An 18,064-nucleotide genomic window follows, 5' to 3' on the forward strand; every position below is an offset into this window, starting at 1 on the left:
GTCAGGAAGGAATTTTCCTCCAGACCAGATTAGGCCAGGGATCCTGGAGAGGTTTTCCCTTTTTGCCTTTCTCTGGGCATAGAGGAAATCATGAGAAAGAGGGCGGTGCTCAGGTCTCAAGGTGCTTCCTGACATGCCCAGGTTCATGTCAATCGCTACTGGCTTTTTTCTCTCCAAGCTCGACTGGCCCAGGGATCCTGGAGACGGAGTTTTTTGCCTTTCTCTGGGCACGGAGCAGGCGTCACTGGGTGAGTGGGAGGGGAGGTAGAAGTCAATTTCCTGTGTTGTGCAGACGGCTGGACTAGATGATCCTTGGGACCCCTTCCAGCTCTATGTTCCTACGTTGTTCTCCCCCGCAACCCAGGCGGCCCACAGACAAGGTGGGGCCTGCAACCACCTCTATTCCTCTCTTGCCTTGACCCGTATAGCCCAGGCAAGCCTGATCTTGTCCGATCTCAGAAGCTAAGCAGGACTTAATACCCGGATGGGAGACCACCAAGGAAGTCTGGGGTTGCTATGCAGAGGCAGGCAGTGGAAAACCACCTGTTAGTCTTCTGCCCTTACCTGGATGGCCTGGGCTAGCCTGATCTCCTCAGGTCTCAGAAGCTCAGCAAAGTCAGGTCTGGTTAGTGCTTGGATGGGAGACCATCAAGGGAGTCCAGGGTTGCTACGCAGAGGCAGGCAAGGGCAAAGCACCTCTGAACATTTCTCGCCTTGACCCAGATGGCCCAGGCAGGCCTGATCTTGTGAGATCTTGGAAGCTAAGCACAGCTGTCCCTGGTTAGTACTCGGATGGGAGACCACCAAGGAAGTCCACAGTTGCTATGCAGAGGCAGGCAAGGGCAAGCCACCTCTGTTTGTCTCATGCCTTGAAGAAGACGACTGTAGATTTATACCCCACCCTTCTCTCTGAATCAGCGTCTCAGAGCGGCTCACAATCTCCTTTATCTCCTTCCCCCATGACAGACACCCTGTGAGGTGGGTGGGACTGAGAGAGCTCTGACAGCAGCTGCCCTTTCAAGGACAGCTTTGCCACAAGACAATAAGAAGATCTGGCAACCACTGTATGATTGGTTGGGTGTAGTATAGGTGTGGAAATTTGAGACAAGTAAGCAGTAATATATTTGTATATAAAGAATATATAAGATAAGGAGTGAGTACTGTATAATATACTGAATAAGATGAAGCAATTATAAGAAATGTGTATTTGTAAGCCAAAGTAAGAATTATAGAGAGATAGAATGTTATAAGAGACAAAACAGAAAATATCAATTGTAAATGATATATAGATGGTGGTGATGGACCCAGATGTATATGTAACGAGAAAGAAAATGCAATTAAGAGAGGTATTTGTTCTCTTCCTCCAACCCTGATTTCCCATAACTTCCTGTAGAATCTTCCCTTTCCCCTTCCCTATAACTAAAACTCAATAAAACTTAATTTCGGGGGGGTGGGGAAAGGACAACTCTCGTGAGAGCTCTGGCTGACCTAAGGCCATTCCAGCAGCTGCAGGTGGAGGAGTGGCGAATCAAACCCGCTTCTCCCAGATAAGAGTCTACGCACTTCACCACTACACCAAACTGGCTCTTTCAAGGACAACTCCTGCAAGAGTTCTGGCTGACCTAAGGCCATTCCAGCAGCTGCAGGTGGAGGAGTGGCGAATCAAACCCGCTTCTCCCAGATAAGAGTCTACGCACTTCACCACTACACCAAACTGGCTCTTTCAAGGACAACTCCTGCAAGAGCTCTGGCTGACCCAAGGCCATTCCAGCAGGTGCAAGTGGAGGAGTGGGGGATCAAACCCGGTTCTCCCAGATAAGAGTCCGCTCACTTAACCACTACACCAAACTGGCTCTTTCAAGGACAACTCCTGCGAGAGCTCTGGCTGACCTAAGGCCATTCCAGCAGCTGCAGGTGGAGGAGTGGCGAATCAAACCCGGTTCTCCCAGATAAGAGTCTGCGCACTTCATCACTTCACCAAACTGACTCTTTCAAGGACAACACCTGCAAGAGCTCTGGCTGACCCAAGGCCATTCCAGAAGGTGCAAGTGGAGGAGGGGGGAATCAAACCCTGTTCCCCCAGATAAGAGTTGGCACACAACCACCACACCAAACTGGCTCTTTCAAGGACAACTCTTGCGAGAGCTATGGCTGACCCAAGGCCATTCCAGCAGGTGCAAGTGGAGGAGTGGGGGATCAAACCCGGTTCTCCCAGATAAGAGTCCGCTCACTTAACCACTACACCAAACTGGCTCTTTCAAGGACAACTCCTGCGAGAGCTATGGCTGACCTAAGGCCATTCCAGCAGCTGCAGGTGGAGGAGTGGGGAATCAAACCCGCTTCTCCCAGATAAGAGTCCACACACTTCACCACTACACCAAACTGGCTCTCAAGCTTCAGAACCCTGTGGGGTTGCTGTAAGTCAGCTGAGACCTGATGGCGCTTTACACATACTGGAATGGGGGTGGAGCATTTCTTTCTTTTTTTGGAAGAACAAAACCTCTACTATTATCAACGCAAACAGCTTCCAGAGAATGGCAACACATGAAGAATGATACAGAAAATGCATACAATCCACACATATGCAACGATACAGGAAGAACAACCAATTTTTGCAAATTACGCTAGAGAGAAGTAACCAGAAAAAATAATTCTTAAAACGGGCAGCCACTTTTCCATTATAAATCTATGCTGAGGCATATTAATGGGATGCTGACGTTCATCAGTAATCCTGTTTAATATAAAATAGTGCAAATTTTAAGATACCATGCTCACAGAAGTATGAGAATGCTCATCTTTCCATTTAAGAGCAATAACGGCCTTAAATGCAGTTAATAAAATCATTGATTCTCTATGATATTTGAGAACAGACTTAGTATCAGGGGTGGAATTCCAGCAGGAGCTCCTTTGCATATTAGGCCACACACCCCTGATGTAGCCAATCTTCCAAAAGCTTACAAAAAAGAGCCTTGTAAGCTCTTGGCGGATTGGCTACATCAGGAGGTGCGTGGCCTAATATGCAAAGGAGCTTCTGCTAGAATTCCACCTTTGCTTCGAATCCCATAAATTATGTTGCATCAGAGCTGGAGAAAATGGAACCCAAATCCTTGTGTTCTTAAAAATCCCTCTGACAACCTGTTTCCAACATTTTTTAATCATTGGACAGGACCACCGAGCGTGAAAAAAGGTTGCCTTAGATCCACATTGCTTTTGACACTGCAAAGGGGGGGGGGGGGATTTCTGAACCACAGACCCAGGATGCCGACTGATGGTAAAAAAGGAACCACTTACCCCCCGTCGGAGGCTGCGGAAAGACGTGATGCGGGGTTTGACTGTTTTATTGATCTCGTTCAAACAGTAAGACAGGGGGTCACGGGTGAATTTGGGGGACGGAGGTCCATTGATGGCGGAAGAGGAGGGGGAAGGAGACGACAAGGAGGGGCAATTTAAGGGGGAGAGGGGAGGGGAGGGAGCTAGCGACGGACAAGGGCCACAGACGAGAAACAAACAAACAAAAATACACACACAAACACACACAGAGGAGAAAACTGTAAGAAAATAAAGAGGCACGTACACAAAATCACCCCCCAAAAACACGTGAAATGGGGCACCGACAGTACATTCCACTTATATTGTACACGGCTAGCGACAAGCTGGCCAAAGCGCCTTGTTGACTATTTGCCAGAGGTTGCAAGGGCTGAGTCTACTCCGTGCTCACACGGCTTCCCTCTTTCCTTTCGATGAGGCAACATCAAACCCAATATAAGAAGAATGCACTGTAATTAAAATCAAGATGCACGGGAGGGGGGGAAACGGGGGAGGGGGAGCACAGTATTCAGAGCAGCGCCTGGCCAACAGGGGGCGTAAGAGGAAAAGGGGCACGACGAGAAGCAGAGCAGGCTTTCCAGGGGGGGGCTGAAAGGACCCGGCAGGATGCAAGGATCTCATTCCAACACATTCTCTGATACAAGCCCCACCCCCAATCTCTAACCCCCAGCTGGAATCTTTGGTGTGGAGGCCCTGAAAGAAGTCTACGATCTCCCTGAATCTCATTGCCACCAACAGGGACAGCGTGCAGTGTTAGCAGCGAGAAAACAGTCATTCTGAAGAGTTGCGGCTCAGTGGCAGAGCCTCTGCTTGGCATGCAGAAGGTCCCAGGTTCAATCCCCGGCATCTCCAGTTCAAAGGACCAGGCAGGAGGTGATGGGAAAGGCCTTGACCTGAGACCCTGGCTCAGTGGCAGAGCCTCTGCTTGGCATGCGGAAGGTCCCAGGTTCAATCCCCGGCATCTCCAGTTAAAATGACCAGGCAGGAGGGGATGGGAAAGACCTTGACCTGAGACCCTGGCTCAGTGGCAGAGCCTCTGCTTGGCATGCGGAAGGTCCCAGGTTCAATCCCCAGCATCTTCAGTTAGAAGGACCAGGAAGGAGGGGATGGGAAAGACCTTGACCTGAGACCCTGGCTCAGTGGCAGAGCCTCTGCTTGGCATGCAGAAGGTCCCAGGTTCAATCCCCAGCATCTCCAGTTAAAGGGACCAGGCAGGAGGTGGTGGGAAAGACCTTGGCCTGAGACCCTGGATCAGTGGCAGAGCCTCTGCTTGGCATGCAGAAGGTCCTAGGTTCAATCCCCAGCATCTCCAGTTAAAGGGACCAGGCGGGAGGTGATGGGAAAGACCTTGACCTGAGACCCTGGATCAGTGGCAGAGCCTCTGCTTGGCATGCAGAAGGTCCTAGGTTCAAACCTCAGCATCTCCAGTTCAAAGGACCAGGAAGGAGGCAATGAGAAAGACCTTGAGCTGAGACCCTGGCTCAGTGGCAGAGCCTCTGCTTGGCATGCAGAAGGTCCCAGGTTCAATCCCCGGCATCTCCAGTTAGAAGGACCAGGCAGGAGGGGATGGGAAAGACCTTGACCTGAGACCCTGGCTCAGTGGCAGAGCCCCTGCTTGGCATGCAGAGGTCCCAGGTTCAATCCCTGGCATCTCCAGGTAAAAAGATCAGGTGCACGGACATTGTATGCACAGTTGTGGAAGCAAAATAAAATTCCAGAAAAATGGGACTGGGTTATAAAAACTATGCACTGGAGTGAAATGGACAAATTAACAAGAATACTAAAGGAACTTGATATGGAAAAATTTAATAATGAATGGTGAAAGTTTCAGAACTATGTGGAAGAACATTGGAAAGGACACTTGGTGATATTTGATAATGGATAACTTGTTTATCAGCTATTTTAAATTTACTGAGACAAGAATAGTTAAATGAGAGTATGAGAAAATATTTTGTTCTTTCTTAAAGATTATAATAAGATAGATAATATGACTTAATTTAGTAATATATTGGATCATTAATCGAATGAGGTAATAACCATAAAGAAGTATAAGTTCCTTTTTTCTTTTTAAACAGTTTTTTAAAATGTTAAATTACCTTTGTTGCTTTTATATTGTAAGTAACACTGGGGAAGTCTTGAAAGGGAGGAGGGGAGGTGGAAATGTGATGCAACATATTGACTTTTATTTCAGAGAAGTAAATGAAATAGTGATATAATATGTTGTAGAATAATAAAAATTGTTTTTACCCAATCTCTGCCAGTCTTACAGCCCAACTTGACTGTACACGTAATGTGAGTCCACCGGGGGGGGAAGACACTGGCAGATGGCACTCACAGGTTCCCTGTGGAACGCACTTCTTCATTGCCACAGGGGTCTGTTCATGATGGGGGAGGGGTTCCAGGGCGGAGGGCTTCAGCCTTTCTCCCTGTACCATTTCCCCGCTCTGAAACAGCTCCGGGGGCATCGTTTGCAGAAGTGAGTTCCCGTTGGGGATTTGTCCCTGCCATCTGTCTGCAAGTCCCTGTGGGTGACCTGAGCTACAGGCCACGTCTAGCTTGAGTCTCTGTCCCATGTTGACCGCTGCCCCTCACTGACTGCCCGTGTGCATGCACGTGTGTGAGAATGTTCAGCTTAAGAAGAAGAAGATATTGGATTTATATTCTGCCCTATACTCTGAATCTCAGAGTGGTCATGATCTCCTTTATTTTCCCCCCACCCACAACAGACACCCTGTGAGGTAAGTGGGGCTCAGAGAGCTCTGACAGCAGCTGCCCTTTCAAGGACAACTCCTACAAGAGCTCTGGCTGACCCAAGGCCATTCCAGCAGCTGCATGTGGAGGAGTGGGGAATCAAACTCAGTTCTCCCAGATAAGAGTCTGCGCACTTAACCACTACACCAAACTGGCTCTCTTACAATCACCTTCCCTTCCTCCCCCACAACAAACACCCTGTGAGGTAGGTGGGGCTGAGAGAGCTCTCCCAGAAGTTGCCCTTTCAAGGACAACCTCTGCCAGAGCTATGGCTGACCCAAGGCCATCCCAGCAGGTTCAAGTGGAGGAGGGGGGAATCAAACCCGGTCCTCCCAGATAAGAGAGCTCTGGCTGACCCAAGGCCATTCCAGCAGGTGCAAGTGGAGGAGTGGGGAATCAAACCCGGTTCTCCCAGATAAGAGAGCTATGGCTGACCCAAGGCCATTCCAGCAGCTGCAAGTGGAGGAGTGGGGAATCAAACCCTGTTCTCCCAGATAAGAGAGCTCTGGCTGACCCAAGGCCATTCCAGCAGCTGCAAGTGGAGGAGTGGGGAATCGAACCCGGTTCTCCCAGATAAGAGAGCTCTGGCTGACCCAAGGCCATTCCAGCAGCTGCAAGTGGAGGAGTGGAGAATCAAACCCAGTTATCCCAGATAAGAGAGCTCTGGCTGACCCAAGACCATTCCAGCAGCTGCAAGTGGAGGAGTGGAGAATCAAACCCGGTTATCCCAGATAAGAGAGCTATGGCTGACCCAAGGCCATTCCAGCAGGTGCAAGTGAAGGAGGGGGGAATCAAACCCGGTTCTCCCAAATAAGAGAGCTCTGGCTGACCCAAGGCCATTCCAGCAGGTGCAAGTGAAGGAGGGGGGAATCAAACCCAGTTCTCCCAGATAAGAGAGCTCTGGCTGACCCAAGGCCATGCTAGCAGGTGCAAGTGGAGGAGTGGGGAATCAAACCCGGTTCTCCCAGAGAAGAGTCCGCACACTTCACCACTAGACCGAACTGGCTACACCAAAACATGCTCACGGCCAGCGTTTCCTCTCAGCTGAGTTATTGTGAGCTAGCTGACAATTTTTTAGTCTCTGGTTCACACGTTTTTGTCTTAGGAAAAATGGTCCCAGAGCAAACTAATTGATGCAGTAGCTAATAATACTCATCCCTCTTACAGGCGTGCTCTAAAGCAGGGAGATTCACTCAGCGGCTAGAGAAGCTTATGAGAAGCTCCTTTGCATATTAGGCCGCCACCCCCACCCCGATGTAGCCAATCCTCCTGGAGCTTACAAGGCTCTTTTTTACAAGCTCTTGGAGGATTGTCTACATCAGGGGTGTGTGGCCTAATATGCAAAGGAGCTCCCGCTAGAGGAAAAAGGAAAGGTCCCCTGCGCAAGCACCAGTCGTTTCCGACTCTGAGGTGACGCTGCTTTTACATTTTCACGGCAGACTTTTTACGGGGTGGTTTGCCATTGCCTTCCCCAGTCATCTACACTTTCCTCCCAGCAAGCTGGGTACTCATTTTACCAACCTCAGAAGGATGGAAGGCTGAGTCAACCTCGAGTTGGCTACCTGAAAACTCAGCTTCCGCCGGGGATCGAACTCAGGTCGTGAGCAGAAGGCTCCAACTGCAGTACTGCAGCTTTACCACTCTGCACAATGGGGTTCTTGCTCCTGCTAGAATTCCACCCCTAATCACTGTAAAGGAAAAAGGAAAGGTTCCCTGTGCAAGCACCAGTCGTTTCCGACTCTGGGGTGACGTTGCTTTCACAACATTTTCATGGCAGACTTTTTACGGGGTGGCTTGCCCTTGCCTTCCTCAGTCATCTACGCTTTCCCCCAGCAAGCCAGGGCCTCATTTTACCAACCTCGGAAGGATGGAAGGCTGAGTCAACCTGGAGCTGGCTACCTGAACCAGCTTTCGCTGGGATCGAACTCAGGTCGTGAGCAGAGGGCTCCGACTGCAGTACTGCAGCTTTACCACTCTGCACCACGGGGCTCTTGCTCCGGCTAGAATTCCACCCCTAATCACTGTAAGATCATGAGGTAATGTAACTAAACATGCTTTGAACAATATACTCCCATATAAATGCTACCATTTTACTCAATATATTTCCAAGTGGGCAGTTGCTTGATAACTCCTCCACACCATTTTTGGGGGGACTTTTTTTAGCTCTACCTGTTTCTTTTTCCTGCATCTCTCTTACTTCTCCTGCCACAGCACTGAATGATGAACAAGAAGCTTCATTAAAAGATGTGCTTACAAATTAAGCAACTGCATATTTTGGCTGGAAAATGTGGGTCTATGGGGGCGGGTAATATTTTTGTGTGCAAATTTCCCATCCAATGAGAGACGAGGAAGGCAGGGGCCGTGTAAGGACACGCAGGAAGTCAATACGGCTCAGCATCTGTTGTGAAGTGCCGTGTCCTCTCTTGAATGTGGAAAGCATGTGTGGCAGAGGTCACAGCTGTTCCTCGTGGGGCAGCCAAACAACACTGAGACTTTGGAGACTTTTAAAAATGTCAGTGAGCAGACGGGTTGAAATTATATCAAAAGAGCTTCCGGCTCAACATTAGGAAGAACTTCCTGCCTGTTAGAGCGGTTCCTCAGTGGAAGAGGCTTCCTCCTCGGGAGGTGGTGGGCTCTCCTTCCTTAGGGGTTTTTAAACAGAGGCTAGATGGCCATCTGACAGCAATGAAGATCCTCTGAATTTAGGGGGAGGCGTTTGTGAGTTTAGAGCGGTTCCTCAGTGGAACAGGCTTCCTCCTTGGGAGGTGGTGGGCTCTCCTTCCTTGGAGGTTTTTAAACAGAGGCTGGATGGCCACCTGACAGCAATGAAGATCCTATGAATTTAGGGGGAGGTGTTTGTGAGTTTAGAGCGGTTCCTCAGTGGAACAGGCTTCCTCCTTGGGAGGTGGTGGGCTCTCCTTCCTTGGAGGTTTTTAAACAGAGGCTAGATGGCCATCTGACAGCAATGAAGATCCTCTGAATTTAGGGGGAGATATTTGTGAGTTTAGAGCAGTTCCTCAGTGGAACAGGCTTCCTCCTCGGGAGGTGGTGGGCTCTCCTTCCATGGAGGTTTTTAAACAGAGGCTAGATGGCCATCTGACAGCAATGAAGATCCTCTGAATTTAGGGGGAGGTGTTTGTGAGTTTAGAGTGGTTCCTCAGTGGAACAGGCTTCCTCCTTGGGAGGTGGTGGGCTCTCCTTCCTTGGAGGTTTTTAAACAGAGGCTAGATGGCCACCTGACAGCAATGAAGATCCTATGAATTTAGGGGGAGGCGTTTGTGAGTTTAGAGCGGTTCCTCAGTGGAACAGGCTTCCTCCTTGGGAGGTGGTGGGCTCTCCTTCCTTGGAGGTTTTTAAACAGAGGCTAGATGGCCACCTGACAGCAATGAAGATCCTATGAATTTAGGGGGAGGCGTTTGTGAGTTTAGAGCGGTTCCTCAGTGGAACAGGCTTCCTCCTTGGGAGGTGGTGGGCTCTCCTTCCTTGGAGGTTTTGAAACAGAGGCTAGATGGCCATCTGAACATGCAATGCAGATCCTGTGAATTTAGGGGGAGGCAGGGGTGGAATTTTAGCAGAAGCTCCTTTGCATATTAGGCCACACACCCCTGATGTAGCCTATCCTCCGCTTACAAAAAAGAGCCTTGTAAGTTCTTGGAGGACTGGCTACATCAGGGGTATGTGGCCTAATATGCAAAGGAGCTCGGCTGGAATTCCACCCCTGGGGAAAGGTACTTGTGAATTTCCTTCATTGTGCAGGGGGTTGGACTAGATGACCCTAGAGGTCCCTTCTAGTTCTATGATTCTATGGTGGCTAACATTGAAAAATAGTCCAAGGTTGAAATATAACTGGCCAAACATTTTAAATAAATGTAGATGTTGGACAGGAGCCCATTCTTTCTCTAAAATAAATCAAAACATATTTTAAAAGCTGTTTGGAGTATGTAATAGTAGGTTGTACTTGCTAGTTTATGAAATATTATATCAACACACCACATGCTTTAGCAAGTTTGTGAGTGTCTAGGAGGGTTTCCCTGCTCAATGAGAAAGAGTCCAGTGGCCTCAGAAGGAGAGGTAAGGCACTCTGAGCCGTTTTGCTCTTTACCACCCTCCTCCTGTAAGCTGAGCAGCTGAGAGGGATTTGTGGATACCAAAGAAGAAAGGGAGAGACAGGCAGTCACCTTACAGGTGTCCAGAAGCAGAGATGAGAGGGAGAGTGTTATAAAGCCAAATGCGAGGCAGGCAAAGAGAAGGGCAGCCACAGATGAACATATGAAGCTGCCTTCTACTGAATCAGACACTTGGTCCATCAAAGTCAGTATTGTCTTCTCAGACTGGCAGCAGCTCTCCAGGGTCTCAAGCGGAGGTTTTCACACCTATTTGCCTGGACCCTTTTTTGGAGATGCCAGGGATTGAACCTGGGACCTTCTGCTTCCCAAACAGATGCTCTACCACTGAGCCACCGTCCCTCCCCGCGTGTGTCCAAGCAACTGAGTTTGGCAGCCCTGCTATTTCTGCACTGCAGGAGTTAAAGGAAGAAGAAGAAGACTGCAGATTTATACCGCACCCTTCTCCCTGAATCAGAGACTCAGAGCGGCTCACAATCTCCTATATTTTCTCCCCCCACAACAGACACTCTGCGAGGTGGGTGAGGATGTGAGGGCTCTCACAACAGCTGCCCTTTCAAGGACAACTCCTGAGAGAGCTCTGGCTGACCCAAGGCCATTCCAGCAGCTGCAAGTGGAGGAGTGGGGAATCAAACCCGGTTCTCCCAGATAAGAGAGCTCTGGCTGACCCAAGGCCATTCCAGCAGCTGCAAGTGGAGGAGTGGGGAATCAAACCCGGTTCTCCCAGATAAGAGAGCTCTGGCTGACCCAAGGCCATTCTAGCAGCTGCAAGTGGAGGAGCGGGGAATCAAACCCGGTTCTCCCAGATAAGAGTCTGCACACTTAACCCCTACGCCAACCAGATGCGGTGGAGGGGAAATGTGCGAAGAGAGTTCAGAGGCCAGATCTAGGGCTTGGGGAGTTGGAAGTGAAGCAGCGCCCACGCTCCTGATGGGAGAAAAGACACACCTTCAGGATGCTCACAGCAGGTGCTCAGGTGAGACAAAAGAGCTCAAAGGGGAGGAGAGCAACAAGCCTGACATCAGGAAATGGCCCACACAGAAGTTACAAAAGATCGTCTGGGGAAAAGGAGGGAGGAGAAGAAGAACTTGCCCAAGGAACTCTGTCGTAATTCTTTCTGCAAAGCAGATAGAATACCCCTGAAAAACAATGAGTATACTTCAATCCTTATATGTGATTTATCCTAGATACAACTTTTAACCAGTGTATACAAATATCAACATCAATATCCAATTCCTTCCCTCCAGAAAATTTGCAAATTATTAACAAACAACAATTAGTTCCAATACTTTCCAAAAGAGGGATTTTCAGAAAGCCTTCCTCCAATAAAGTTCATAAAGTAGTCCATCACTTCTTGCGAAATCCTTTCCAATGAAGGGGCCAGGAAATCCTTCATAAGACGTCCCCTCTAGATTTCAAGACATTTCAATACTGGTCTTCTTCAGCTAGTGGCCCCGTGGCGCAGAGTGGTAAAGCAGCAGTACTGCAGGACTGTGATCTGAACTCTCTGCTCACGACCTGAGTTTGATTCCGGTGGAAGCTGGATTCAGGTCGCCGGCCCAAGGTTGACTTAGCCTTCCATAAAATGAGTCCCCAGCTTGCTGGGGGGAAAGGGTAAACGACTGGGGAAGGCAATGGCAAACCACCCTGTAAAAAAAAGTCTGCCATGAAAACGTGAAAGCAACGTCACCCCAGAGTTGGAAACGATGGGTGCTTAAACAGGAGACCTTTCCTTTCCTTTTCCTTCTTCAGTTAATCAGGCTGTTAAATGGAACCTGATTTCAATAATTTCTTACACAGACTCAAAGTTCAAAGCTACAACAGAATCAATTTAGCTTGGAGAAACGTCAACTGCGGGGTGAAATGATAGAGGTTCACAAGATTATGCATGGGATGGAGAAAGTAAAGAAAGAAGTCCTTTTCTCCCTTTCTCACAACACGAGAACTCGTGGGCACTCCATGAAATTGCTGAGCAGTCAGGTTAAAACGGATAAAAGGAAGTCCTTCTTCACCCAAAGGGTGATTAACATGTGGAATTCACTGCCACAGGAGGTGGTGACGGCTACAAGCACAGCCAGCTTTAAGAGGGGATTGGATAAAAATATGGAGCAGAGGTCCATCAGTGGCTATTAGCCAGTGTGTGTGTATATATATATATATATATATATATATATATATATATATATATATATATGTGTGTGTGTGTGTGTGTGTGTGTGTATATACACACACATATATTGGCCACTGTGTGACACAGAGTGTTGGACTGGATGGGCCACTGGCCTGATCCAACATGGCTTCTCTTATGTTCTTAAGTGTGACACAGAGTGTTGGACTGGAGGGGCCACTGGCCTGATCCAACATGGCTTCTCTTATGTTCTTAAGTGTGACACAGAGTGTTGGACTGGAGGGGCCACTGGCCTGATCCAACATGGCTTCTCTTATGTTCTTAAGTGTGACACAGAGTGTTGGACTGGATAGGGCCACTGGCCTGATCCAACATGGCTTCTCTTACATTCTTATGTGACACAGAATGTTGGACTGGATGGGCCACTGGCCTGATCCAACATGGCTTCTCTTATGTTCTTAAGTGTGACACAGAGTGTTGGACTGGATAGGGCCACTGGCCTGATCCAACATGGCTTCTCTTACATTCTTATGTGACACAGAATGTTGGACTGGATGGGCCATTGGCCTGATCCAACAGGGCTTCTCTTATGTTCTTAAGTGTGACACAGAGTGTTGGACTGGAGGGGCCACTGGCCTGATCCAACATGGCTTCTCTTATGTTCTTATGTTCAATTGATGTTGACAACTGTATACACTGGTTTAAAGTTGTACATAGGATAAATCATATATAAGGACTGAAGTATACCCATTGTCTTTCAGTGGTATTCTATCTGTTTTGACTTTACACCGAAACCCCTTCTTCTGTGGTATTTACACTAGTTCTTTCCTCAGCACCAGATGCAGAAGTCAGCCCAGAAAAAGAGCAAGCTCTGCCCGGTCGCTCCAGCTGTGAGTGACAGAAGGCAGCTGGAAATCTCTCCTGGGGTCCAGATATATGTGGCAGGTTGCAGATTTCCCTGGCCAGAAGGGTCTGGGGGCTAAGCAGGACAGGACAGGAGGCGGCTGAAGAGAGGAGGTGAACTTCAAAGCTTCATTCAGGTACAGCCAGGTCCCGGACGTTGGTTGCAGGAAAAAATAAAAAGGATTTCACAAGCACAAACAGCCAAGAAAAGACACAGAAGGCAGCCGGAGAGCAGGGAGAACGGGGGACGTGGTGTCCTGCTAACTGCCTCTCACGGAGCTGAGGGTCACTCTTTGGCTGGGGGGGTCATCAGGTGCATCTTGAGCCGGGGGCTAGTGGGGTGGAATGACCTCTGCAGGGCACCTGCCTGGAGATTCGGGGCCTGGGGGCAGGAACAAACTCAGCCTCCTGTTCCCCAACAAGGCCACAGTGGGTAAGAGAAACCCGTTTGTTGTGGCAGCCCGAAGGCAGAGAGGAGCACGAGGAGAGGCGGAAGCCCCGGGGTGTCTCTCCCTTCTCTCCTCCAGGGCCCCTACCTTGTTTTTCCTGCTGAAGGGCCAGCGCTTCGCCTTGTTCTTGCCCAGCAGGCGGGGGTCCAGCCGGCCGTCGAGGGTGCCGCGGGGGGTCCCCAAGCTGCTGTCAGAGGAGGTGCGGTTCATGGGCTGGCTGAAGTCTTCGAACTCCAGGTCTCCCGGCCTCTCGAAGCCTGATTTGTGGAGTTCTACCAACATCTGCGAGTCCTAGAGAGAGGATGGCGTCCAGGTTAGGGGGGCAGAAGAAGCAGCCTGGATACAGACCCCCCACTTGCTCCCCCCACCCTGCTCTATGCCAACAGAGTACATCTGAAGGACTGTCTTTCCCTTAGGAATTAAGATCATAGGTTGAGGCTCTCCTAACTGTCCCACCAATCAAAGAAGCTAATCTGGTAGGTGCAGGGGATGGGGCCTTTTCGGTGGCAGCCCCGTGATTCTGGGACAAGATCCCCAGCCTCCTCACTTTCCATCTTCAGGAGGCAGTTGAAGGAAGCTGTATTTATGACTGCATTTGATTAATCTAGTCTTTATTTATTGGCAGTCCGAACTGTGATTTTGGATTGTGTCCTTTGTTACATTTTTTTAAGATGACTGTTGTTTTGTTTAGACTGCAAGCTGCCTCAAGTTCCGTAAGGTGGAAAGGAGGCCAAGAAATGTTTTAAATAACAATGATCTTCTCCTCTAAACTGTGACGAGAACCAAGTGTCCCAGCCACAGTAGGAAGACAGGGATTTATCTAGGCATTCTGTACGCTGGAGTTGTTCCAAAACAGCAAACCTCTACATACGAGCAGCTGAATACATTTAATGCCATACAGGAAGGGATCCCCAATGTTTTTTGAGACTGCAGGCACCTTTGGAATTTGGACAAAGGGTGGTGTGGTGGGCAAAACCACAAAATGGCCGTCAAAGGAGGCGGAGCCCCTGACAAAATGTCAAGGAGTGAGGTTACACTCCTCTAAACTCTAAATAGTAACTCTTCAGTTACTCTGATGGTAACTCCTTAACACAGGGGTGGCCCAAACTGGTTAACTTAAGAGCCACAAAGAATAAATGTCAGATGTTTGAGAGCCACAAGACAAAAACATCAAATATTTGAGGGAGGGAGGGAGGAAGAAGATGATGATGATATTGGATTTATATCCCGCCCTCCACTCCAGAGAGTCTCAGAGCGGCTCACAATCTCCTTTCCCTTCCTCCCCCACAACAGACACCCTGTGAGGTAGATGAAGATATTGGATTTATATCCCACCATCCACTCCGAAGAGTCTCAGAGCGGCTCACAATCTCCTTTACCTTCCTCCCCCACAACAGACACCCTGTGAAGCAGATGAAGATATTGGATTTATATCCCACCCTCCACTCCGAAGAGTCTCAGAGCAGCTCACAATCTCCTTTACCTTCCTCCCCCACAACAGACACCCTCTGAGGGCTTTCTCACAAGCTGCCCTTTCAAGGACAACCTCTGCCAGAGCTGTGGCTGACCCAAGGCCATTCCAGCAGCTGCGAGTGGAGGAGTGGGGAATCAAACCCGGTTCTCCCAGATAAGAGTCCACGCACTTAACCACTACACCAAACTGGCTCTCAGAGAGGGAGCGATGGAAAGATCAGAGAGAGAGAGATGGAAAGAAAGCAACTTTTAACTTTAAATGCTTTTTCCAAGCCACTGTCTGGCTTGGCGGAGTGATTTAAAGAGACGAAGGCCTTCTCCAGGCCGCTGATGGGGTGGTGGGAGCTTCAAGAGCCACCCAATGTGTGTGAAAGAGCCCCAATCTGGCCACCCCTCCTTTAACATTTCAGGCAGGAACTCCTTTCTTTCAGGATGCCTGTTAATCAGCACGCCAATCTGAAGCCCTGTTGACCTAGCCCCACCCACTTTCTAAAAGCACTGGGTGGGGCCAAGGAAGCTGCCTGCAATGGGCACTGTGTTGGGGTCCCCGGGTTTGATGCGATGAAATGTTCGATCTCACAAAACAAACACCGTCAAGTGTCAACTGCTTATCAAGCCTTCATAGAATCCTAGAGTTGGAAGGGACCTCCAGGGTCATCCAGTCCAACCCCCTCCACAAGGCAGGAAACTCACAAACCCCTCCCCCTAAATTCACAGGACCCTCATTGCTGTCAGATGGCCATCTAGCCTCTGTGGAAAAACCTCTGAGGAAGGAGAGCCCACCACCTCCCAAGGAGGAAGCCTGTTCCACTGAGAAACCGCTCTAAACTCAAAACCCCCTCCCCCTAAATTCATAGGATCCTCATTGCTGTCAGATGGCCATCTAGCCTCTGTGGAAAAACCTCCAAGGAAGGAGAGCCCACCACCTCCCAAGGAGGAAGCCTGTTCCACTGAGGAACCGCTCTAAACTCACAAACCCCTCCTCCTAAATTCACAGGATCTTCATTGCTGTCAGATGGCCATCTTGCCTCTGTTGAAAAACCTGCAAGGAAGGAGAGCCCACCACCTCCCGAGGAGGAAGCCTGTTCCACTGAGGAACCCCTCTAGCAGTCAGGAAGTTCTTCCTAATCATAGAATCCTAGAGTTGGAAGGGACCTCCAGGGTCATCTAGTCCAACCCACTGCGCAATGCAAGAAACTCACAAACACCTCCCCCTAAATTCAAAGGACCTTCATTGCTGTCAGATGGCCATCCAGCCTCTGTTGAAAAACCTCCAAGGAACTAGAGCCCACCACCTCCCGAGGAGGAAGCCTATTCCACTGAGGAACCGCTCTAAACTCACAAACCCCTCCTCCTAAATTCACAGGATCTTCATTGCTGTCAGAGGGCCATCTAGCCTCTGTTGAAAAAACTCCAAGGAAGGAGAGCCCACCACCTCCCGAGGAGGAAGCCTGTTCCACTGAGGAACCGCTCTAATGGTCAGGAAGTTCTTCCTAATAGAATCCTAGAGTTGGAAGGAACTTCCAGGGCCATCTAGTCCAACCCCCTGCCCAATGCAGGGAACTCACAACCCCCTCCTCCTAATTTCACAGGATCCTCATTCCAACTGCTTTGCGACACACCACAATGTGGAAGCAGGGAACCTTTTGGATCGCTTACTGGGACGGAAATGGCAGAGAACACCCTCTGCATGCGTGAGACCCCCACTGCAATCCTGCACATCGGCCAGTCAAAGGATTACCAGTCGCAGGAGGAAGCCATTCCTGCCTATAGTCAGGGGGGCAGAGGAGACGCCCACTGACAGCCACTGTGGTTTGGCAGGCAGAATAGCAAATTAGGACTTGGTGTGATCTGGGTTCAAATTCCCACTTCTACCATGGAAACTCACCAGGTGACCCGGGGTGCATCTCAAACTCTCAGCCTGGCTTACTCCATAGGGTGGTTGTTGTGAGGAAATGGGAGGGAAGAAGGGTATTCTGAGCTGCTTTGAGTCCCAACCAATACTCCCCCAAAGCTGTGAAGTTTTGTGAGCAAAAATCCTGCTCTGTGAGCTACTGGCATTGAAGTTGTGAACTGCTGTGAGCTAAATTAAGTTAAAATTACAGTTGTGCTCTAAATTAGTTTGCTCTGGAGCCCCCCTTTCCGATCTAAGACAAAAATGTGTGAGCCAGAGGCTAGAAAGCTGTGAACTAGCTCACACTAAGGGAGCACTGTTCCCCAAAAGCAGGCTATACATAAATAAATCGAAATGCATCATAGCTATGCTCGTCTATGATTGTCAGAAAGCATCTTCCCTTCAGAACACAGTTGGAGTCCAGTGGCACCTTTAAGACCAACAGTTTATTCTGGGCATAAGCTTTTGCGTGCAGGCCCACTTCTTCAGCCACATTAACAGACACCTTGTGAGGTCGGTGAGCCTGAGAGAGCTCAGAGAGAACTGCTCTTGAGAGAACAGGGACTGACCCAAGGTCACCCAGCTGGCTGCACATAAAGGAGGAGAGGGGAATCAAATAATCTCCAACCAGGGCTCTTTTCATAGGTAGAGCTCCTTTGCCTATTAGGCCACACATCCCGATCTAGCCAATCCTCCAAGAGCTTCCAGGGCTCTTCGTACAGGGCCTACCGTAAGCTCCAGGAGGATTGGCTGCATCAGAGGGGTGTGGCCTAATATGCAAAGGAGCTCTTGCTAGAATTCCACCTCTGCATATCCCTGATGTAGCCAGTCCTCCAAGAGCTTCCAGGGCTCTTCGTACAGGGCCTTCAGTAAGCTCCAGGAGGATTGGCTGCATCAGAGGGGTGCAGCCTAATACACAAAGGAGCTCCTGCTACAAAGTGAGCCCTGGGCCACACCTCCCTGAGGTAACCAATCCTCCTGGAGCTTCCAGGAGACCCCGTATGAAAAGCCCTTT

General features: G+C 49.4%; 1 protein-coding gene across 3 annotated transcripts in view; it reads right to left on the reverse strand.

Moving 5' to 3' along the window:
* Nucleotides 1-18,064, reverse strand: part of TRIP10 (thyroid hormone receptor interactor 10) — a 221,749-nt gene that overhangs the window by 12,949 nt on the left and 190,736 nt on the right. For 2 of the 3 annotated variants that reach the window (XM_060252053.1, XM_060252052.1), the window contains exon 9: nucleotides 13,770-13,973. In XM_060252053.1, coding sequence (XP_060108036.1) covers nucleotides 13,770-13,973 — 204 coding nt within the window. Of the gene's footprint in view, nucleotides 1-3,291; nucleotides 3,474-13,508; nucleotides 13,513-13,769; nucleotides 13,974-18,064 lie in introns of all 3 variants that reach the window. The other variant, XM_060252054.1, reaches the window with a different exon arrangement.

The sequence above is a fragment of the Heteronotia binoei genome, chromosome 13 (assembly GCF_032191835.1).
Source record: "Heteronotia binoei isolate CCM8104 ecotype False Entrance Well chromosome 13, APGP_CSIRO_Hbin_v1, whole genome shotgun sequence".
Taxonomy (NCBI): domain Eukaryota; kingdom Metazoa; phylum Chordata; class Lepidosauria; order Squamata; family Gekkonidae; genus Heteronotia; species Heteronotia binoei.